Source organism: Cyclopterus lumpus, chromosome 4 (assembly GCF_009769545.1).
Source record: "Cyclopterus lumpus isolate fCycLum1 chromosome 4, fCycLum1.pri, whole genome shotgun sequence".
NCBI lineage: Eukaryota > Metazoa > Chordata > Actinopteri > Perciformes > Cyclopteridae > Cyclopterus > Cyclopterus lumpus.
In genome coordinates this window covers 17791943-17815361 of record NC_046969.1, presented here as the reverse complement: position 1 = coordinate 17815361, position 23419 = coordinate 17791943, and the positions used below count along the sequence as shown (strand labels likewise).

The window sequence follows — 23419 nt, the reverse complement described above, 5'->3', positions numbered from 1 at the left end:
AAGAGAAGACGGCTAACTAAGGCTAGCGCAATTAGCTAAATGATGCTAATCGCGAGCTAGCGTTTTAGCGCCATTGTAGCATCAGTAACCTGGCATTGCATTGTCCCATGTAATATTCCATACATGTTGTGTCCAGTGACAGATGTAAACAGTTGTGTGTGTGTGTGTGTGTGTGAGTGAGTGAGCATGTATAGTTTCAGGTTGTCTGTTCAAAATTAATGTAATTCTTGTCTAAAAGCAAGCAAGTTAGACCAGCGGCACACAGACAGTTAAGTTGTGACGCAGTTGTTAATAGACTGTCTTGGTGTGTTCACAGGCAATACAAGCATCTGAAATACTGAATAGCAACTGTCATCCTTCCGTGTGCAACATTCATTGTATGTACGTAGTGTCAGTTCACGACATTATGTACCTCCTGAGATGGAGTGGAGTACAAATAACATTATTAACCACCGAGGTGTAGTGGAGTAAATAGTACATTATTTACCACTGAGATACAGAGGAGTATAGTGTTTAGTGGCATATTGAAAATCACCTTTATATTGCCTACTACTAGCGTGATATCCAGCCAATCCAAAGATGTAGTGATATAATGGTGACTGGAATAAAAAGGCTAGTTTTAGGCCAATCTTAATAGAGTCCAGTGTCTGTGTTGGCCTCACGTCGTCAGGGAGACTGTTCCATAAACGCGGCGCTGCCGAGCAAAAGGCCTGGTCGCCCATGGTGCGGAGCTTGGTGTTGGGGACCCAGAGGAGCGAGCTGTTTGTGGATCTGAGGATGCGGGTGGAGGTTTGTGGAGTAATGAGTTCTTGTTGATACAGAGGTGCATTTCCATTTCTGCATTTATGGGTGAGTAGTAGGACTTTATAGTCAATCCGGAATGAGACAGGGAGCCAGTGGAGAATGGGTGTTATGTGCTCATATTTCCGGACTCATCAGAATCCAGGCAACGCTGTTTTGAATGCAATTGCAGTTTCTGGATGTTCTTGCCAGTGATTCCAGTGAAGAGGGAATTACAGTACTCCAGTCTAGAGGAGATAAAGGCGTGGACAAGCTTCTCTGCATCTAACATGGTTAAAGTGGGGCGGAGTTTTGAAATGTTTTTGAGATGATATAAGGAGGTTTTGCACAGGTATTTTATATGGTCATTGAAGGCCAGGTGAGGGTCAAACCTAAATCCCAGATTAGTGACTGTGAAGGAAAAGGGTATGACTTGATTGTCAAAGGTGAGATGAGTTATGGAAGATGACTGAACCTGGTGTGGAGTGCCAACAAGGAGGACTTAGGTTTGCTACTGTCTAACTGGAGAAAGTTGTTGCTCATCCATGCCTTTATCTCCCCAAGACAGGCGGTGAAACATGACATGGCTGCAGTGGGGTTTGGGGTAGTTTTGATGTAAAGCTATGTGTCGTCAGTATAACAGTGGAAGGACATCCTATGTTTGCTGATGACACGACTGAGGGGGAGCATGTAAATAATGAAGAGGATGGGACCGAGGACCGACCCTTGTGGAACACCGCAGGAGACCACTGTAACATGAACAGCACTGTAGCAGAGGTAGACTACCGAGACATTCAAAGTACATGGGGAAAGAAAGGGGCTGGTTATTTGGGGGGGATTTATCATCTTATAAAGCCATATTCTTCATAACATTACAGTTTAGAGGTTTGCACTTTTTGCCACCAAAAATGTTAAATTTCAAAAAGTTTGTCAATGGAGAGATTGTGGAAGAAGAGGAACAATATGCTGGAAAGACACATTTAGGGTAGTATTGACAAGCTTGAATGGCTCAACCTGTTGGTTTTGGTTATTTCTTATTCATTTGTTTGACCTATGTTTCATTTCAACATGAATAAAAAAAACAACCTCTTAGTATAAATGATTTTTTTTTTTTCAATTTGCTTTATTAACATTTAGTAACTGCCAATGTAAATAATACGCAAGCAAGCAGTTAAATGTACAGTTCAACAAGGTAATCACAAATACTTTGATGAAACTAAAGGTACAACATAAATTGACTGAAGCCAGTGAGATTAAGCGCATTGAGGGGTACAGCGACAAGCCAGATGGGCGTCGGCTGTTTCTCTGAGGTCAATGCTCTTCTCAAAGATGCTGCTTAGTTGTCTGCGGTTCAGGTTAGAATCTGAATAAATGGAGGGAGTAAAGCGATTAGGCACTGCTTAAGATAATAAGGTATTGGAAAATTCAGTTTTGTGAACCGGCTGTGATGTTTTGAGACTCACCAGCGGGCAGGCAGTGGTAGCCAACATTGACGGCGGTGGTCCTCACTGGCACGCAGCCGGGCAAGCAGCGCAGCACAGGTTCAACAGAGAAGCATTTAGACTTTTGGCCATAAACGATCACCTGCCTCTCCAGCTTCACAGATTCAAGCCTCATGTAACACTCTAAAAAAAGGGTGAAAAGTGAAGGTAGGCAGTGTAATTATACATATATTTACCTACTGCAGCAGTCTTTTATTAGTTTCTTGATATGATGCATTTTGCCATTCTGGATTGAAAATGATATTCTTATAGCAAAAGATGAAGCAGCTATTGTATTACCAGAGGCATCACGGCAGCTCGTTCCAGGCAGAACCCAGGAATGAGCGAAGCTGACGGCGTTATCGACCAGGCGTGTGTTGGGTGTTTGGAACTCCTGTCTGATTTCGCCATCAGCCTTTCCACAGAGTCCACAAATTTTTCCTCTCATCCAGTCCACAACACTAACCTGCAAAAACCTCAAACAGTTCAGCGTTTGCTCTATTTCCCGGAAGGAGATTAATAAATCTAAATAATCTAAAAGATAGTATTTGGATTTATTGTATTACCCTCAGTGTTTTCAGATCAATGTAGACCTCCTGGAGACCATAACAGGGAGCAAAGAGAGCGATACCGTCACCAAGCTTTTGAATGCTAATCTTGCCTAAAATGAATGAAAATACACAATTATGTTATTTGTTATCTTCAAAATATTGAAAAATTTGAGCATGAAAGTTAAATTTGAATTAGTAGAATAAAAAAACCTTGGGGATGGAGATATGGCAGGTTTCTGTATGGGATTACTAGACTGTTGAGCCTGACTATGATAGCATTATTCTGGGGATACAACTCCACTACACTGTTGGAAAACACAATTAAAATACATGTATTAAGATTCATTTCTAGATTTTTTTGTATTTCTTTCGAGGACAGTTCCTACAATTTACTTATAAATACTATTGTTATAAATGTATTGTTCTTACAGGTTTTCAATCTCGACATGGATCTGGTTCTGTTTCTTTACTTCATCCCTCTTCAGCATAACAATAAATTTAAGTTGTTCGGTGCAATCCTGAGCCAACACCTGGAAGCAAGACTGGGGCACCTCAACCCTTAATTCATTGTTGTTGAATGTGGTCAGCTTGTCTTTGACCATGGAGCACACAGCTGAAGTGGGAGAAAAATAAAAATCAGTAAGTTAACTATTTACTAATCCGCCTGACCATTTAGTAAAACCTGTTCCTTGAAATGTTTTCACCTGAATTAGCCTTGGTGAGCATGTAGGAGATCTGGTCGGCCAAGTTGTCCCTGTACGGTTCCAGCTCAGTGGCAGTGTCTCCAAATGGCAAAGAAACAGGGATACTCACGCCAAGTTTAAACATTGTCCTCTGTAATATTGAAAAAACAAAAGGATGAGTGTATATGCAAACGGTAAGACAAAGTATTATGCAGACATTTTCTGTGTGTAAATAATGGGCAATAAAACTGCACCTTTGGTGTCTTCAGAACAATATTCAGGGTTGTATCAGAAGCAGCAGCCACAGACAGTTGGATCTGCCTAGGAATATTTTTGGCCTTTGACAGGCTTACTCCCAATGACTTTGTGATGCGGGAAATGTACTTAGAGATCCTAGGAATGCAAAAAACATTGTGTTTAGGGTTTTTTTTTATTTCAAAAAGGTGTGCTGAATATAAAAACGAAATCATGCCAAAAAGGTAATGTAGACAAATGTTGCAATCAGCATAAGTTTGGCACATTACTCTTTTGCAATGCGCATCATGCTCTTTGGAAGTCTGTCCCAGGTAAGCTTCAGGCGGATTGCAGGATCTTTACTCACAAGACCAGTCTCAGCTGTGATCTCAGTATCGTATTCTTTGCACTCAATGCCCCAGGCAATCTTAGCCTAAGAGAAATTAAAATTAGAATTAAAATCTCAAGCGTCAGACAAATTTCTAACAACTTTCATCAAATCTTTTTTTTTTACCATCGCTTTGTGATCGCTCAGAATCACACCATCGGCACAGATTCTCCAGTTGTCATTCTCTTCCAGGTTGGCAAAAATGACCTGCACTCTGGCATCAGTTGTGTTAACGTAAGCTGCAATCTGGTATCCCTGGACCTTGCGGTCGACTCTCAGAGCACGTATGAGAATGGTCACAGCAGGAGCGACGGTATCAGAGAGGTACTTGGTCTTTAGTGAAAACCAGAGATTGATATTAATGAAAGTTTAAATTTCAAATACAACAGTTTGTAAATGTCTTGGTCTGATGACTGACCTTATTGTAGATTTTCTCGAAACTTTGGCGACTGCGACTGCTGGTGGAACGTTCTTTGGAGCGATTATTCTGCAAACATAGAAACCATACATTTAGCCTGCTTAAACATGTCATACACACTGTGGTTGTCTCATCAACTATATGATTACCTGCTTGATGTGGTTCTTGATGAACTTCATTTCAGAGAGTTGTTGCTGCAATAGAAAAAATAGTAGATTAATTCGTACATTTTGGATTCTACAGTTTTTAAACAATATGTTCAGTTATAGCTGACTTACCCTGGAGCTGGATGAGCTGGAGCTGGAGCTGGATGAGCTGGAGTTGGAAGATTTGCTGCTGGTTAATTGAGATGAACGGCTGCTTGAAGAACTGCTTGAAGAACTGCTTGAAGAACTGCTTGAAGTGTTAGCATTGACCTGCTTGCTATTACGGTGAGAGGAGGAGCTGGAGGAGGAGCTGGAGGAGGACTTGGATGAGGATGATCTAGAAGAAGAGCTGCTGGAGCCAGAGCTGAGAGAATGAGAGCTGCTGGAGCTGGATGAAGATGATGTGGTGTTCCTCGGACCAGATACCAGGATTTTCTTTAGTTTCATCAGCACGCTCTTGTCGTCAAGACGTTCTTCCTCACTCATGGTAATCACTTTGATGATCTTATCTGCTGCCTTTTCTCCAACCTGAAGCTCAATTTGAATATTCTCGATAGCTGGCCCATCAGCTGCAACCAAAGAGATTAAAAGATATGTTACTTTTTAGCATATTACAAAGGTACTTATAGAAGTAATTTAATGCCGTCTAATTTCTACAAGGCATCTGACGTGGCTTTTGAAAGGCAGTTAAAAGGAAGCCGCAACATCATCCATTAACTTGCCTGGTGAAACATCAATCATGATGGAATGTTTTCCAATCATGTGGTAGAGTGTGCAGTTTCTGATGAAAGCGATGTTGCTAGACTTAAGCTCAGTGCATGTCTTGATACCAAAAGCTTTGCTTTCTGAACATATTTTCTTCTTGAGGTCTGAGGGACGTCTCAGTTCGCTGGAATTGTTACTTGACTGGCCAGCGGGAATGATTTCAGATGATGCTGACTGTAAAACAACAGATCACAACATTAATTTAGAAAAGGGTAAATGCTAATGTTGGAAAAAGTGGTCAGTGAATCAAACTCACCATGCTATTAGACAGAGAGGATGCCATCCTTGAAAACTTTGAGGTGATGGTCTCCCTTAACGCCTGTGATTCCAGTGCAGCTGGGATTATTGGTGTGTATTTGGCATTTGAGAGGTTTTCTACATTTCTTGCAACAGCAAAAGTATCAACACTGTTGGAAAAAGAAAAAGAATTAAAGAACAACATAATTTCAAACAAAATAGGTGATACATGTTACTTGTTGGCAAGTACATACAGTGCAGATACGATCTTTGTGACACCCGTAATAGGAAGGATCTGAAGCTTGAAGTTTCCCTTCATAATGTCAATTCTTGCTTCTAACTTTGCAGGCGCAGTTGCGTGAACTCTGGCTCTTAACATCAGAGAAGCCTGGATGAGAGCAGTATTCACTCCCATAACTGCGTAGGTATGCATGGAAACACTGCAAAGGACAAAACATATCAATTTTAAGGGTGATCTCCCCGAATACATTTCTGATGAGAAGAAACTTATTAATTGTCAAGTAAGCTACACCTGTATTACCTGGGGTTAATGGCAGCCTTAATGCTTATCTCAGACTTCAGAAGCTGGGCAACACGTGTGTCGGCAGACAGAGGTGGTGTTACACTTGCAGACACTGTGAAAACACATTATTAGCATTGGTATAAATCCTTTTGTCAGCAACATTTAAGCTACACAAGTGCAACTTGCATTCAAGAGATGCAGCAACCACAGCAGCAGTATAGAAACTGAGCTCCATGGGCAGACCAACGGTGGTGGGAAGGATGCGACGAACCTCAGCCATCAAGAATGGATTAGAGTAATGGCTTTTGAAACCAGTCAGCACAGCATCTAAAGCTCCTGGCCAAGAGTGCGAATTGCTGGTCCAGAGGCAAGCTGTAAGTACAAAATATCTTATAAGACATCAGATATTTAGTTTATAATACATGTATTTATTAGCAGTCACTTATACTAGAGTAGAAAATGACATGGGTGTACCTGAAGAATATGGTTAATAAGGGTTTTGTCAATGTTGGCAAATGCAACTTCCTGTCCGAAGAACTTCATATATGCAGAGGCCAGGGGCTGGCTGGAAGGTTGAGCACTCCACTGAGAAAGCTGTGCGAAGAAGAAAAGCAATCGGAAACCTGCATTAAACTTCTATAAATAAAGAGTGCTTTGACCACATTTTTTTAAAGATTACAAATCTTTTCAGCATCAGAGTGATGCCTTATACTTACAGCCTTCATAACTTGTTTCATCTTGGTCAGCCTGTCAGCATTATCTGGACCCTCTTGGACTTTCAGAATGGCCTCCTGTATTCCCTCAGTTCTCACTCCAACCTGGAAAATGGAAAAACAAGTAAGTACTTTTAAAATTATTATGATAAAGGTTTATATAGCCATAAGCTTGTGGCATTTATTGAAGGTGAATTTGAAATCATATCTAATGTTAAGATAACATTATGATTATTGCTTGGCATTGGTAAGCAGCCTGAGATGTGGACATTAACTCCAATGGCTAGCTAAATGTCCTTTTTGCTATTATGATTTGACACAGTGCATTCTGCAAAAGGTGTAGAAGAATGTAAGGCACATGCCAGATATACAATAGCCTTTCATTGTGTTAGCTAGCTATGTAAGACATGATTACCTCAACAACATCAGCAAAAGTTCCTGCCAGATAGGTTGCGAGCTTTGAGCACAATGGCTCTTGGCAAAACAGTTGCAACATCATTAATATAGAAGGCGGTGGCAGCAGCACCCGCCATCCAGGCATCTGCAGGGCAAAAAACAAGAACCGTCAAACCACATATTTTGATCCAAAATCTTTGATGATAAATGATCTTATGATGCTTTTACCGTGGTAGGAATCAAGATAGAGAGTTCTGCTGAAGCGATAGCTGAGTCTGTCCAATTTGGGACTGAGTAGCTTCATAGCAACGTTACAGGCAGCAGCACTGAAAGTAGGACATAAAAACATATTTGATTATTCGTGCTTGGATGTTTAAATGGCAAAATAATAATATTTGCAAAATGTTATAGTTCTTACACTGAGGCAAAGTAAGGAGTTGTGTTCCTGGTCATAGACTTCATGTAAGAGTAGACAAAGCTAGCGATCTGCAGATTGTTTTCATTCAAGGCGGCATTGGCAAGAGTAATCACCAGACCCATGGGCAGCTTGGTCTCAAACAATACAAGAGCAGCAACCATACGGAGTTCCGGGTTGAGAGTCTTGTCCATGAACAGCTGAATAGCCATAGTCTGGATCTAATTCACAAAAGATTGGATGTAAATAAAACTGCCCAAAATCCACCCATTCATTCTTAGTAATGTAAGGAATTCTAAAAATGTAGTCTCACCATCTTGGGCTCCCTCTTAGCAATGTTCCTCAGGGCCATAACAGCTTCAATCTGAACTCTGAGTGGCAGAACAGCAGTAGCACTTCCAGAGAGAGGCAGGAGCTTTGTGATTGGCTTCAGGCTGGAAGGATGTCCAGCATTTTCCTATGACTTTGAGAGTGGCAATGAGCTTCTCGATGTCATTGCTGCTAGCAGCCTGGACAGCAAGTTCATGGAGAGGCTGTGGAAGGGAAAGAAAAACATTCATGTCACATGTCTCGGATGTTATAACTGAATTTAAAATATATAAAACACATGTAAAAATGATACATACCCTCACAAGCTCAGCGGGGCAGGATGGGTTCTCTACACAGTATTTAGCAACCAGGGTGCCGTATCCTAGCATGACAATCTCACGCAGAATTGGGCTGTCCTTGGATCTTTTGCTCCTTAGACAGGGTCTGAAAAGTGGTCAAATAAATTCAATTCAATTGATAAGTATGCATCCCAGTTCTTACAACCTTACAAATGAAAAGACAATTTATGCTGACTTGCCTCTACTAGCTTGATGGCCTCGAGGTCAACTGTCAGCTTGTGTAGAGATGCCAGCAGCGTTTTAGAAGATTCTGCAAGACTCAGCTCACCAGAAAGGAACTTCTCCTTTAGGAACCTCAGAGCAGTAGTAGTACCAATGGCAGGGACAATATTCAGGATCCAGCGTCTGGGAAGAAAATATTATTATATAATTGTATTATCCATGGCACATATTTTCCATAGCTCTTGAAAGTCGCAGTTACCTGAAATGGACTCTATTTTTGTACTGAGTCCAGAGGGTCTCCAAAATATCACATTTTGCCACACGCAGTAGCTGGAGGAGCTCAATGAACTTCAGAGGGGCATGTTTGTGGACTACGTCCACGTTGTGGGTCACCATGTGCTCCAGAAGCTCAACAACCTGTCAGGACAAATATTCTTCAGCCTAAAGTTTGTTGCTACAAGATGAATTCAACAACAATCCGAGGGTCATTTCATGAAGTACCTGAGCCTTGATATTGGTGATCTTCAGAAGCTGGATGGGTGTCTGGAGAAGCTCGCTGCCAAACTCGTACTGCACGGATCCACGGTGAAGATATTCACCTTTGACGGGATCCAATGGGGCTTTCTGAATATCCAGGAAGGTAAGGGATTGCCTGCAAATATACATAAGTGCTATCAATCTGCACAGTGACACTTGTGACAATTGTGCTGGTGATACTGTATTGCACTCTTCTTTTAAATTTAAACTACATACTTAGACTCCATCTGGGCAGCACCATTCAAGATGTTGAAAGGTGAACCTGCATGATCTCTGTACCAGATGCCTCCAAGATCAGAGCACCGGTGGCTGCTGGCTTGATGATGTAGTTAAAAGCAGCAGCTCCCTTCAGGCTCTGTCCTCTCTGCATTGAGAAAACCCAGTATCAACACACCAGCAGTGTCAAGGAGTATACTGTATTAGAGATTACAAAGCAAGAGGGGACTTTGCACTTACAGCCTCACATTCAACGCATCTCTCTCCGTGAACCATGCCAATATCCTTCATGATTTTCTCCTGGCACTGGTTGAGGTCCTTACTCTTGGTCAACATGATGCGGCCATCCTTTGCGTCCTCACTCATGGCATAGTGGGTCTTGCACACACCCTGTACTCCAGGCTAGTTCAGATAAATCCAAACACAGTTTGTCAGTTTAAGTATTGTGGCATTTTGTGAGTGGAACTCTATGAAAATGAGTTATTTGTACCTCTTGCAGATCATAGACATTTAGAGTCGTCTTGATGTTCAGCTGGAAAATGTTGAGGATTGCTCTTTGGAGATTCAGCACAGTTTCAGAGAGGCCAACCGGAGCAAACACCTTTCCAACAACACCGTTAGCATACTCAAACTTGATGGGTGTCAAGAGCTGAGCAGTCAGGGTTGTAGTAAGATTGGTAGCTGGGACGAAATCCTCTTTGGGCCAGATGCCACTGAACTCAAGGATTTCTGGGTCTACAAGCTATAAGGAAGAATGATACTTTGAATGAATTGAACGCTTGATTGTTTATACGCCACTCGTTATTCCAGTTCACTTAATATTAATTATAAGTAAGTTAAAACATTTAAATGGTCTTTACCTTCAGGATGAAGGTGTTACCAGAATCCGCACTGATCATGACTTTGCAACGGATTTTTACTCCAGCCCGTGCCAGACCCATCTCAGGCAGGCCACCCATAACAGTGGCCTCATATTTGTAGACATAGGTCTGTCCATTGGCAAACTCTGGAGCTACAATAATAGACAAAAAAACAAACTAGGGAATGCATTTACATTTCAATAAAAATTTTAACAAAGACACTTTTTATATCTATATACCAGAATTATATTTTAACAGAATGACAACTTACCGAGGTTTACCTGGTGACACGCTATAAAATAGAAATAAAACGTTATTTCGGTGTTGATAAAGAACCAACAAGATATGTGGGAAAAAAAGTTAAATGTTATTTTTAAAAGGCATCTTTTTTGCCAGACTATTTAACTGGAAAGACAGTTTGTGACATTGAAAAACTCAATATTCTGTTCTATCATTGGTTGTATATATATCAACAGCATTATACTGCCAGCAAGTGCAGAAATAGTTTTCATAATAATTACATTTATTTTTGTCCTAATAAAACAATAACAATAACAGTAGATTGCAACCATGCACTAATGTTCTTCTGCTATTATCTCATTCTACAAAAAGTAAAGTTTTCAGAACTTTAATTCAATTTTAGGTTAAGCTGATTTAGTTTTAAATGCATAAAGATGTACTCACCCGCAAGGGTCAATGTGAGAGCTAGCAAAGGCACCCACATAGCTGCTGAATGTGAATAATGACAAGAAGAGGTCTCTATTTAAAGGGAAAACATTCTGGTGGAAATGTATCATTAACTAAGTATCAGCCTTCATTGTCATGTATGTTACCTTGCCCTGACCATGCAGATTAGACAAACAAAGTAAAACATGAAGGAAAAATGTCAGACAAGTTGTCTTAACCTGACTGCCTGACACAAACAGCTTGGTGTCCAAAATCCATAGTTTTCTCTTGTAGCGAAACCCATTTTGAAAGAAATAAAATGCTATTTTAAACTGTATTACAGTACAGCACATTTATATACATACATACATATATGTTTAACCAATAATATATGTGTATATATATATAATTCATGTATGTATTCATGTGTAACGTATTATTCAATACATTTCAAAAAATTAAACCGTTTCAGTTTTTGAAACATCCACTTACTAAAAATCACATTATGATAAAAAACCTGTGAAATAACATATAATAAAAATGCCATCATAGAATGTTTTCTGTTGCATAAACCTGTTACCTTTACAATCTTTCATTAAAATGTCAGTGTGTTATGACCTGCAATTTTATCAGTCCTGTCAGCTTGAGCCAGGAATTGATGACTCTCCAAACAACAATCCAACATCTGTTTACTTAACTTTCACCCGCAGTGTTTCAAAATCATCATGGAAAATAAAATTGTCTCAAAATCAAGTCAATCGAATTAAGTCAATCCCCCCCAAAAAAAAGCTAGTTAATTATACATTTGGAGCAAATATAAGTGTGATGGTGATGACTTTTTTATATTTATTTACAAGTGCTTTTTTAATACTGTGTCAAAGAAAGAAGTTCAAACGATACTTCCCAGATAGCAAACGGACTCCGTTCCGGATCCGCCCAGGAGATATCATAAGCACCGTTCCGGATCCGCAAAACGGGTCCGGATCTGAGGCTAGATGCACAGCGGGACGGATCCGGAACGGGTGTGCGTCAAAGATCCGGACCAGATCCGGCCCGTAACCGTAATGGCTACGGGCCAAAGATCCAGACCAGATACGGCCCGTATCCCCCATATTCAATTTGGACCTGTTCATAAAACGGCTCATTTGGCCCAGATCATCCATTACTCAAAATAACTACAGAAAAATCTCAAACATATTTAAAAAGCATCAATGGAAAAAAGAAATGCAACCATAAATGATATCAAAAACAGTTTATTAAAAGGACAAACAATTATTTTTAGATGTGTACAGATTATATTCCATACACATTAGGTTTGTTCAGTGTGTGGGGGGGGGGGGGGGTATTTACAGCACACCTCCTGTCTGCTGCCAGGTTGAACCACCTAATAATAATAATAATACATTTTATTTGGAGGCGCCTTTCAAGTCACCTTACAATAAAATACAGGATAAAAGCATGAAAGATAGGAACAACATTAAAACAAGTGAAGTGCACAGGGTCCAGTTATAAAGAGTATGCCAGTTTGAACAGGTGAGTTTTGAGTTGAGACTTGAATGATGTGATGGAGTCTGATTGTCTTATGTGTGGGGGGAGGGAGTTCCAGAGCCTGGGTGCTGAGCAGCTGAAGGCTCGGGCACCCGTGGTACTGAGGCGTGACGTGGGAATGGTTAGCAGTCCAGAAGAGGATGAGCGGAGGGTGTGGGAGGGAGTGTATTCCTGAAGGAGGTCGTAGAGGTAAGTGGGGGCTAGATTGTGGAGAGCTTTATAGGTAAGGAGAAGGTTGTTGTAGTAGATGCGGAGTGATGTGGTCCGATGATTTGGTACAGGTGATGATCCGGGCGGCCGAGTTCTGAATGATTTGCAGTCTGTTGATGAGTTTGGTGGGGAGTCCGGTGAGGAGGGCATTGCAATAGTCGATGCGGGATGTAACAAATTTGTGGACCAGGATTTCGGTGCTAATGGTATGATTCAGGATCTCGTCGTCTGTGGTGTAAGATTCGTGTTCAAAGCTCCGGGTCCCGTGGCCGCAGGAAATTCAGGATTTGAGTTAAAGTTTAACAATATTTAATGGCAAAGATAATACTCATGTAGCGTTCACGATCGTGGGGCCAGAAAGGAGGAACTCTCCACAGACGGACTGCGGCTCCCAAGGAGCCACAGACCGGGGCTGTCTCAAGTCTCCAGACCAGTAGAACCATGTCTCCCCAAAACAAATGCTCGGTCGTTAGTATGGTCATGCAAATGAATTCACACCTAAAGGTTAGTTCCATTGGTCAGTTCAAAGGATGCCGCAGTTCTGTTCGCTAAGCCAATTAGTAAACAGGCGAGGTCAAAGCTCACACTTCCGGTCAAGGACAGGAAGTTCCCCATCAGAATAAAACCCTATTATCCTGCCTTCAAAATAAAAGCAACACATTAGGTTTCAATCGGCATCCATTTTAACTATTGTCTAAACAATAAAACATTCATTCATTCCCATGCATCATACAGTTAATAATTACATTTGTCATTAAAACAGAATAATAAAACAGTGATCCTCTCTTATGTTTCATAATACATTCCTCCAGAATATTCCTCATATCCCAAATTAATTATCATATCTTTCTTTATGTATTAATTTAAAACATAAACTTCTCTTATCTACATGTGCAAATATATATAAAATCCACTACAACCTAACAGTGGCCGCATGTGACCTGATTCTTTGTCAGCATCTGTAATCACACAAGCAGATACAAATCTCATGAATCCTAAGTGCAACATACAGCAAACATGCAGTCTAAAAGCTAGTGTTCCATACACTAAGATAGTGTTTTAATGGATTAAAACAAATCTGGTCATTATAGAACCATATCATTAAAGTTACTAGTTTTAGAAAGTTAAACATGTATACAATTCCCTCTCAAATGAGTCTGAGTTGCTGTGAAAACGTTTCCCTCCTAAAATGTGTTCATTAACATTTCTTACCTAAAATGCGGCGGGGGTCTTAAAAGTCTGAGGATGACATTGCAAATTGTCAAGTAATTCTGCTATTCAGAAAATACATTTTATTGGCAATGCATGTCTTAAAAGAATTGTCTTTTAAAATCAATGCATACATTATTTGACCATATGATAGTGCTTAATCTAGCAGCTTCATCCAGACGCAGCTCGAGGCTGTGTGGGCTATGGATGTTATGGACCCAGACACTAGGGTGTTTGATATTTTGACGTTTGTGGGACTTCCACAACAGAAATAGTGGTAATTTATTCCATGGTGGATATTTCATGCCATAAATGAACCATTAACCCCGCCCCCTCTCTAGCGCGTCTACAATAACCACAAATAGTCCAGCGAGTAAAAACTCACGGGAGTAAAGTAGTGCGAAAAGTCACAACCCTGAACACAGGCTGAACACTGCGTTAGCCGGAAAAACTGCCCAGACAGCTTTTTGTCCTTAACTTACAAGCTAAAGTTACCAACACACGTTTATTTACTGTCATACAACACCACACAGCTCAGCTGCCGGCCGCTGTCAGTCAAACATGCATCTGAGTCCGAAGCAAGAGTCAGCAATACTCCGGTACATTGTGTTAGTTGAGGTTAAGCCCGGTAGCAATGGCAAAAAATAGCAAAACAGTTATTAATAATAATATAACTACTAGACATAAAAGTACAAATAAACCCTGTTAGTTAATCAGCTATTGACAATTTAACTGCATTTCACAGGCAGGAACAGAGCAGCTTAGCTTTTCGCGCCCATTCAAGGCTAATGATGTTGGCCTAAGGCCCTAAGCTAACGTCTGCTAGTTAGCTTCGTCCAACTAGCAGACTAACAAATTAACTAACGAACTAACGGTGACATTACTTTTAGTCATCTAGTTTTTCCCCCTAGAATGTTCGAGAACACAGCATACGGGAAGAGGCTATTTTTTAATCATTATTTTTTATGAATATATATTTAAATAAAAAATAAAATAGTTTGCTTGCTTATTTTTGACACACCGCGAATGCATTGCATTATATATATATATATATATATATATATATATATATTTTTTTTTTTTTTTGGTATATATTTTTTAAATATATATTATATTGCACAGACATGTGCAATATATATATATATATATATATATATATATATATATATATATATATATATATATTATATTGCACAGACATGTGAAATATACCTGTGCAATATAAATACACCAGCAATATTCTGCTAAACAGTTACAGTGGGAGGCATCCGCCTGTTGTCCGCAGTTAATCCGCGGTTTGTTTTGCGTGATCTGGAGGCGGGGCGGATCCGGTGTACAGTAACGCATCTCAACGGTACAATACAGTTGTAGCACTGAAAATGTGTTGTGTAGTACTATCTTTCTAAAATGGACACTGAAGAAAGCCCATCGGATCTTCTTAATGTCTTTTTTTTAATGCTAAGCTATCATTATTTGTTTCATTGGCAACTTTTAAATGTCATCAATTGGAGCTTAGTTTTATTTAAACACGCAGGATTTAGCAAAAATGTGACCACATAGGTGCCTGTGTTATGTAAAAGGGCACCAATAGAGTGCTGCAGGAATGACATTTTGTAGACTAACCCGGAATTAAGCAACGAATGGTATTTCATATATCAATGCTAGTTCTCCTATTGGCAAACTTTTTATATGCCGAACAAACGTCTTGCTAATATAGATTTAAAGATGTTAAACTAGCAGGGCCAAAAATCAGGGTCTCCAAATTTCAGGACAAAAGAAAGGTGTGACTCATTTGGAAATGGTGTGTGGATTGATAACAGCAGATTGGCAAATATCTGCATAATGTAATTTAATGTTCTTTTGTTAACATCAGATGTTTACACAGCGAACAGACGTTTAGTTTTACAACAAATTGTTAACTGGGGCGTAGCTAACGTTAGTTTACAGATCTCACGAGAGTCTTTTGCTGAGAGTGAAAAGTCTTAAATAAAGTCAAATTTCTCAAGTCTGTCTGAAGAGGCACTTTTTTGTGTCCGAATGAAACACGCCTTACACGGAAACAGGAAACGGACTTGTCTCAGGCCGCCGTCTCCTTTCTCTACTGTTTTTGCTGTAGAGCTGTTAAAAATCCTGTGGGTGCGTGTAGATTACACTCCCCTGAAACAACATACCTCTGAAACCTGTCAATGTTTACACTCAGGTCACTTGCACTCAGAATGTTGATCATTTTATTCATGATTAATGGGGATTGAAATACATTTTCTATCTCACGACAATGTTTTGTTATGCGTTTGGTTACTAACGATCTCGCGCTGTACGTTAACTGGATGAAGATTAAACCACGTCAGCCTCCGTACAGGAATGACTAAACCAAAGTGATTTGTTTGCAGCTTGAAGTCCGGCTGGTCTGACCTCATTCTGTTCAAGGTGTTCCTGCAACCAAAATGTCGTACTTTCTTCTGTTTTTGTCGTCGACAATCCTGGTCTGCAGGGCTGCCGTGTGTCCGTGTGAGAAACCCGAGCTCTGTCAACAGATCCGCGAGGAGAGAGACTTTGAGGTAGTTAATGTCTGCTTGATGACACACGGCAATGGTGTTGCTCAACTTCCACCTGCAGCACACTGCTCACAATTTTACAGGATAATTTGCTTCGCAAACTTCCACCAATTTATAGCATATTTGATAGGCCACTAAAAGATTTAAAAGCTACAGTGGACTGAAATATGACAAAATACAACATATTGCTGTTAAGCTAAATGGACAGAAGTTCATGCTGGGTGCTATTTTACAATGGTATCATGTCACAAACCTCTGTTCATGGTTCTAATAAAATTTGATCTTATGATGGAAGTCTATAAAAGGTCATGCTTTGGGTTAGTGAGCATTAAAGTGGCATCTTCATCGACAGCACATTGCATTTATCACAGTAATGAGTAATAAATCCTGAGCTTACTATTCTTTCTATTGTAGGTTTCCTATTGGGACTGCTGCTCCTCTTTATCAGTGCAGGGTGTCTGTGTTGTTTTAAGGCCACGTGATGAATGAAATGGCTACCTTTTTTGGGCACACATGACTTCTGTTATATAAAAAGAGCCCTTTTGTAACTTTACAATCATCAATGTTTGATATTTGATTGTTGACAAACTTGTCTTGACCCTTCTCCAATTTGTCTCGACAAAAAACGGGGCAACTACTAACATTAATAACCTCGGTATCGTCCACTGTCACTCACTGATGTGGTTTATTGGCACGCGAAGCAACACAATCCCCTTCCAGGAAGTATGAGGTGGTGTTCTTCTCTAACTAGAACAGGCCAGAGAAGCAGAATATGTGGTGGTGTTGCTTGTTTTGCCTCAATTTACTTTACATTATTTTTCAATTATTGAATTTACTTTGCCCTCACATGTACTTTAGGCTGCATGTTTTCCAAAAATATAATGATATTATTTTGATCATGCGTTTCTTTCTGACCATGGGAACCTGGTTTCCAAATACTGGGTCATCTTAGGTCAGATTAGAAATAAACAGTACTGAGCTAACTCGGGTGAAATGGATGTGATTAGATGTTAGAGCCTGTTTCTGTTAGCAGCAACACATGTTATACACAGCATCGGTAGAAGAATGACCATTTATATATTTACTTTATCAAAAGCCAGTTTAATTTAGCAATTAAAAGTTTTAAATTCATCAGGAAATTGATCATTAAAATCAGGAATTGACCATTAAAAAATAAAGTTATTTGCGGTCACGATCTTCCGCTCTACTTTGTTTCTAATAGTTTGGAGTTCAGGATACAATTTATTGTGGTAGGATGTAGAAAAAGTACAGTCTGGCACTGGTACCTTTTTTGGGGGATTCATCAAATTGACAAATTACTGAAATATTTAGAAGGACATTAACAGAGTAGGAATAGGAGTGAACCTTACAGTCATCTATCTGTGTGGTTTCTGTGTTTTTAAAGGTGTTTGTGTTTGATGTGGGTGGAAAGAAATGGACGTCCTACAACTGGAGCATGGTGACGACAGTGGCGGCATTTGGAAAATATGATGCTGATCTCATGTGTTACGCTCACTCCAAAGGAGCACGGGTTGTACTTAAAGGTAGGAAGTCCTCCTATCATTGAGATATGTTGGTATAAATCCATCCAGTGAATGTTATCAGTGTGGAGAGCTTACATTGTTGATTAATTGAAGGCATTTAATCAATGTTGGCACTGTCAACATTCATCAATGCATAATTATCTCCACATCTCTCTCTTTCCTTGTTGGTGAGAAAAGGTGATGTTCACGTCCCCTACATTGTGGACCAATATAACAGGACGGCGTGGATAACAGAGAAGGTAAACCTGGCCAAGAGTCAATTTATGGATGGGATCAACATCGACATTGAACAAGCAGTGGAGGAGGGCTCCCCAGAGTACCATGCTTTGACACACCTGGTCAACGAGACCACTGAGGCCTTCCACGGTGCGATACCCGGCTCCCAGGTGAACACAGTATTTTGACATGGTCCTCTAATATAAACATGTAGCTTGGGTTAGCCTTCTTTTTCCCAAAAGACTCCTGGAAAACCCTCAAGTCCCTCCCTCGCCCTAAATAGGAATTAAGCAGGCATGAAAATGAATGATTGAAGTGCTGTACGCCTTCCATAACCTGCCGGGTTTTATTTGTCTTATCCCGATCTCAAGGTCTCATTTGATGTTGCCTGGTCACCAAATAATATCGACAAGCGCTATTATGATTACGTTACCATCGCTGAATCCTGTGACCTGCTGTTTGTGATGTCCTATGATGAACAGAGCCAGATCACAGGGAACTGCATTGCAATGGCAAATGCCCCACTCTCTCAAACATTGAATGGTTTGTTGTCCACTTTTTTGATTAATGCATGATGATACGTTATTTTACCAATGCCGACCTATTCCTCACCACTATATGCCTGTTTTTCTTTTTAAGGGTATGACCAGTTTTTGAGTCTGAAGATCGATCCAAAGAAGCTCGTCATGGGAGTGCCATGGTACGGCTATGACTACCCGTGCCTTAACTTTTCTCAGGTAAGAAATGCTCCTTTTTTAAAAGATATACAATTAAAATATTTGTTGTATTTTCCAGTAATCTATATTTTAAGTAAGGGTCCTCAGAGGACTTTGGTGACCCCCTGACTTTTCCTCTCGCAGGTTGACATTTTGGATTTTAGTGAAATTTGACATGAAATATATTTCCAGATATCCATGGTGCCCCGTCGATGGATGCTAATGACTTGAGTGATCATCGGCTTTTCCTCCATCGTCGCCTTAAGGTTGACTTCACTTTAAGTGAAATGTCTGGCACAGACTTTATTGTTCACCACAGGATGATTTTTAACAAGTGTGGTGATCTTTTAACTTTTCATCTTGCTCTATGTTCTGGTCAAAATGTCCATTTGTCAAACACTACTCATCACATGAGTCATCGTGAGCATGTTAGCATCGTGGATGTGGATTGCAGTTATTCATCCCAAATCATGACTGTAGACTCAGTCTTGTTTTTATTGTTTACAAATCCCATAAAAAGACTGAATCGAAGGAATGGCGATTAAAACAAATTAATGAAAGAAATGTTTATTCCGAGTCAATTGCGCGTATATCTTACTGCTGCTGTACCTTCTCACTGGAGCACTAAATCTGCAGCTCCAAATAGTATTATGTATTAAGAATTATTATTATATAAAGCCCTTTAATTGCGTTTTGTGTATAAAATACAGAAATATCGTAATTATTAATCTCTGAAGCTTTTCTCTTCTACCTGTAATGTATGAGCTTTCTTAAGTTTTTTTTTTTTGTTTTTTTTCATTGTTGAGGCAAAACAGCCTATTGCTATCATTTATTTACACTTATTTGGATTGTTGCAGTATATCATATGTTGTTCTGTCTGATCAGTCGCCACATATTTCCCTTAATGTCTGTTTCCATGCCAGGAGGGAGTATGTTTTATAGCCGAAGTTCCTTTCCGTGGAGCCCCCTGTAGTGATGCAGCTGGAACACAGAAAACATACGCGTGGATCATGAAGCAGGTCAACAACTCGATGTCCGGCAGGCTCTGGGACGACAAACAGCAAGCTCCTTACTTCAATTACAAGGTACATTGTCTTTATTATATAGTTTAAGTCTTGATGCTGCTTTAATTCGCTTAAAAGTATACAGCTACTTAATGTTTTATTGGTTAGCAAAGTGCTATTTCATGGATTCTTTGTCTTTCTTCCTAGTTCAAGCTTAACTTCCCCTCTTCTCGTCCTGCTTCATTACAAATCAACAAATAAAGCAAAGTTCATCCAGTCTGGTTATCCAGAGTGGGGGCATTCACATTATTTTGTCAGATTCATAAAGACGCACTATATACTACATGAACCTTTTCTGTTTTGGATGGATGTAGAAATGCCCGTAAGCATTTATTTGCATGCTGATGGTTGTGAAGATGTGCAATTTCACCAACTTTGTCACATGACACCCTCTGGTCGTTTGGTCGGTCCATATGCTCGTGACAATTGCTGGTTTTAATTAAATAAGAAGAAAAGCCTCTATTAATCTTTTAGAAGTAGAATGTATCAGAACTTGCATGTTTCATTAGATTTATTCTTAAAAGAAAAAATGGTCTCATTGGCTTTTGAGTCTTTTGTTATTTAAATATGAAATTATTAGGTTAACCAGGTAGAGTGCAGAGCTGATCGGAGGCTGTCCAACAGCACCAGAAAAGTTATTATGCTGTGACCATACCACAAATTCATCACATGTACTGTACCTATGAAGCCTTTTTGGTTTGAGATCTTTAAAGATTTATAATGAAGATATATATTTTTTTTACATTTTATACTAGACAATTATTAATATTTTTTTATATTATAAATAGAATGATGGCATTTTGTGACATTTTCATCAAACTAAAGTATGCAATTTATTTTAAATACATATTTATTTCATTTTATTTGCAGTCTATATTTTTAGGGCATGCTACACAAATTTTCTATTTTTTCGGACTATGGCATTTTTCTAAGACTTGACTAATGGTAATGATGATATTTCTTTGACATCTTTTTTAATATTTCTTAAAATACTATATTATGAGATCTTTCCTTGTTTTTTACATTTACCAGGATTTGTAATACTTTTTTTGACATACCACACTGACGTTTTTCAGGGCAAAATGACATTTTGTATGACGTTTTATTACATTTCCATGGCATATGGAGCTATTACCTTTTATTATGACATTTGTCAGAACATACTAGACATGACACTCAATACAACAACTTCTTATATTTTCATGGCACACTATCCTGTGACATTGTATTTATCCCATACTATACTGTGACTTTTTATGACATACTACAGTATATACCAGGTTTTTGTTTTATGCCACACTGCTATGACATTTGTTGTGAATTAATATACAATAACAACATGTATAACATACTTTTTATGACATACTAAACTTTTAATTGTTTTAACTTGTACAGGATGCTATTACATTTTTTTACTATATTTGTTATAACATACTATATGACGGGTTTTTTTTACGTCATACTAACTAAACTATGATATATGTTTTATTTCTTATGATACTATACCAAATCACAATAGGGGTTTTCAAAGTTGTACTGACTGCATGCTAATTTCGGGAGGCTGCATTTGATTGTGTGCCACACTGGAAAAGTGCACACATAAAACCAAACATCTTTTCCACCTCACCTCCATATAAAATGACTGAATTGTCCATCAGTAACTATCCTGACGACTCGAGCATTAATAACAGAACATAAGTCCTGCGAGCCTCACAAGGTGCCACCAGCTGCTATGCAACCATTCGCTTTCTCCAAGTTGTTCTATCAAATCTCAACGCTCACAGGTGAAATAGCGGTCATACAAGTATGTACGTACGTTTTCAGCTTTTGTGTATAACCGATATTACTCTTTCTAATAAACCTTGCATTGGGTTAGTCACACGGTTGATTCTCTTGTGGTTTGATCCCATGTCGTCTATGAATTATGTTGCATTGATCTTAAATCTATGGAAAGGGTCTGAGAAAGTATTGCATTTAACTTTAGGATTCCTGTTGTTCCTCAGGACCAGAAAGGACAGATTCATCAGGTTTGGTACGATGACCCACAGAGTATCTGTCCGAAGGCGGAGTCAGTGAAATCTAAAGGTTTGAGGGGCATTGGCATGTGGAATGGAAACATCTTGGACTACAGTGATGAACCGGTTGCCAAGCAGCAGACTGCAGGGATGTGGAATGCGCTCATAGGATGTGAGCTGGGATTCACTTGACACTGCTTGAGAAATGTACATGGGGCCCCTCCTGTTTGACAATGCATCCCTTCGTAGCAGTAAAGGGGTGGGGCTTCTCTCTGTCCAGGGATGCATACTTGCACTTCAGAGTTTATTGGGACTTTTATTGCTGTTGACGTTTACTGTAGTTACGTCGCAGACATTCCTCTGTGGGAACTGAATAAATGTATCCTTGAAAGTAAGAAAAAAAAACTATCTTTTTAATGTAACAGACAATATTTTTGATTGACAAATATTGAGCTTACTGAGATCTTTGCACTGTTATGCTTTTCATAAATAAAATATTTTTTGATCAATATGTAAGTTATTGAAGTTGAATTACCAGTTAGACATGTTTCAGGCTTTCCTCTTAACTAGTTTACGGCACCTGAGAAATTCGTAATGTCAAAGTTATCAACATTGCAGACAAATCAGATCACATCAAACATGAAGTAATATAAAATATATATATTGTAATATAAAATGTGGAAAAAGTAACATATATATGTACATTTTATTGTTTTATGGAATACTATACTATAACGTTACTTTGTTCCTGACGTAACATAGTATGACAGTTTATGACAAACTATACTAAGATAATTGTACGCATATTACTTTTGGACGACATTCTTTTATGACACTATAGTGAAATCTTTATTGCATACCATACCTTTCTGAAATACTAATATAATACATTTTGTATGACACTACTAATACTTTTTAATTGCATACTATACCATGACTTGTTGACTTTATGACATTTTTATGGCACACTAATCAATGAAATGTTTATATTTTTATGTTTATATCTTTCTTTCATGGCATACTATTCTAAGACCTTTTGTGACATTGCTTTAAGATGTACTTTGCTGTAGTTATACTATTTCTAATGACATTTCATAATGATATACTATACTTATGATACCTAAAATACAACTAAGGGATGTGTGGTGAGTACACAGGGTCCTCTTGTGTTCCTGCTGGTTGTTATTCTCCAATCAGGTCTGTGGCCCTGAAGAAAGAAATCACAGTGGGGCACATTCTATGGTAGGTTTTTATGATTTTCTTTTTTTTATGGCACACTATACCATTACTTTCTTTTGACTTTTTTCCTAATATACTATATGTCTTTTCATGACTTCTTTTTCTAAAATACCACATTATATTTCTATAGTATACCTTACTTACATTTTTTTCTGACGTGCTTAAAGGCATGCTGTACTATGGCTTCTCATTACATTTTTTCAACAAACTATCACTAAGAGATTAATTTATGGCCAAAAAACAGTAGCCTACCGTAAGATGTGA

General features: G+C 39.0%; 2 protein-coding genes across 2 annotated transcripts; one reads left to right on the top strand and one right to left on the bottom strand.

Moving 5' to 3' along the window:
- Positions 1 to 1994: 1994 nt before the first annotated feature.
- Positions 1995 to 10897, bottom strand: LOC117729202 (vitellogenin-2-like). Its single transcript, XM_034530060.1, is given in 38 exon segments — positions 1995 to 2143; positions 2244 to 2405; positions 2562 to 2727; positions 2828 to 2922; positions 3023 to 3117; positions 3242 to 3425; positions 3517 to 3646; positions 3750 to 3888; positions 4020 to 4162; positions 4244 to 4450; positions 4536 to 4604; positions 4685 to 4729; positions 4814 to 5250; positions 5404 to 5620; positions 5703 to 5853; positions 5938 to 6123; positions 6225 to 6318; positions 6393 to 6539; positions 6542 to 6578; positions 6681 to 6800; positions 6923 to 7024; positions 7335 to 7370; positions 7372 to 7460; positions 7544 to 7641; positions 7734 to 7951; positions 8044 to 8184; positions 8186 to 8263; positions 8357 to 8468; positions 8561 to 8743; positions 8820 to 8977; positions 9062 to 9212; positions 9314 to 9359; positions 9362 to 9461; positions 9554 to 9715; positions 9804 to 10055; positions 10174 to 10325; positions 10445 to 10465; positions 10858 to 10897. Coding segments are annotated over 38 exon segments (5073 nt in total). The 3' UTR covers positions 1995 to 2033.
- Positions 10898 to 15918: 5021 nt separating this feature from the next.
- Positions 15919 to 22426, top strand: ctbs (chitobiase, di-N-acetyl-). Its single transcript, XM_034530066.1, has 7 exons — positions 15919 to 16364; positions 17767 to 17905; positions 18083 to 18291; positions 18493 to 18664; positions 18761 to 18858; positions 19761 to 19922; positions 21905 to 22426. Exons 1-7 carry the CDS (start codon positions 16251 to 16253, stop codon positions 22106 to 22108), a joined length of 1098 nt encoding a protein of 365 aa, XP_034385957.1. The 5' UTR covers positions 15919 to 16250; the 3' UTR covers positions 22109 to 22426.
- Positions 22427 to 23419: the final 993 nt, after the last annotated feature.

Bases quoted from the DNA above. Each gene is read 5' to 3' on its own strand.
- ctbs (XM_034530066.1), top strand. From the start codon at position 16,251: ATGTCGTACTTTCTTCTGTTTTTGTCGTCGACAATCCTGGTCTGCAGG. The intron at 16,365-17,766 runs GTAGTTAATGTC...GTGTTTTTAAAG, and splicing joins GCGAGGAGAGAGACTTTGAG to GTGTTTGTGTTTGATGTGGG. The intron at 18,665-18,760 runs GTTTGTTGTCCA...TTTCTTTTTAAG, and splicing joins ACTCTCTCAAACATTGAATG to GGTATGACCAGTTTTTGAGT.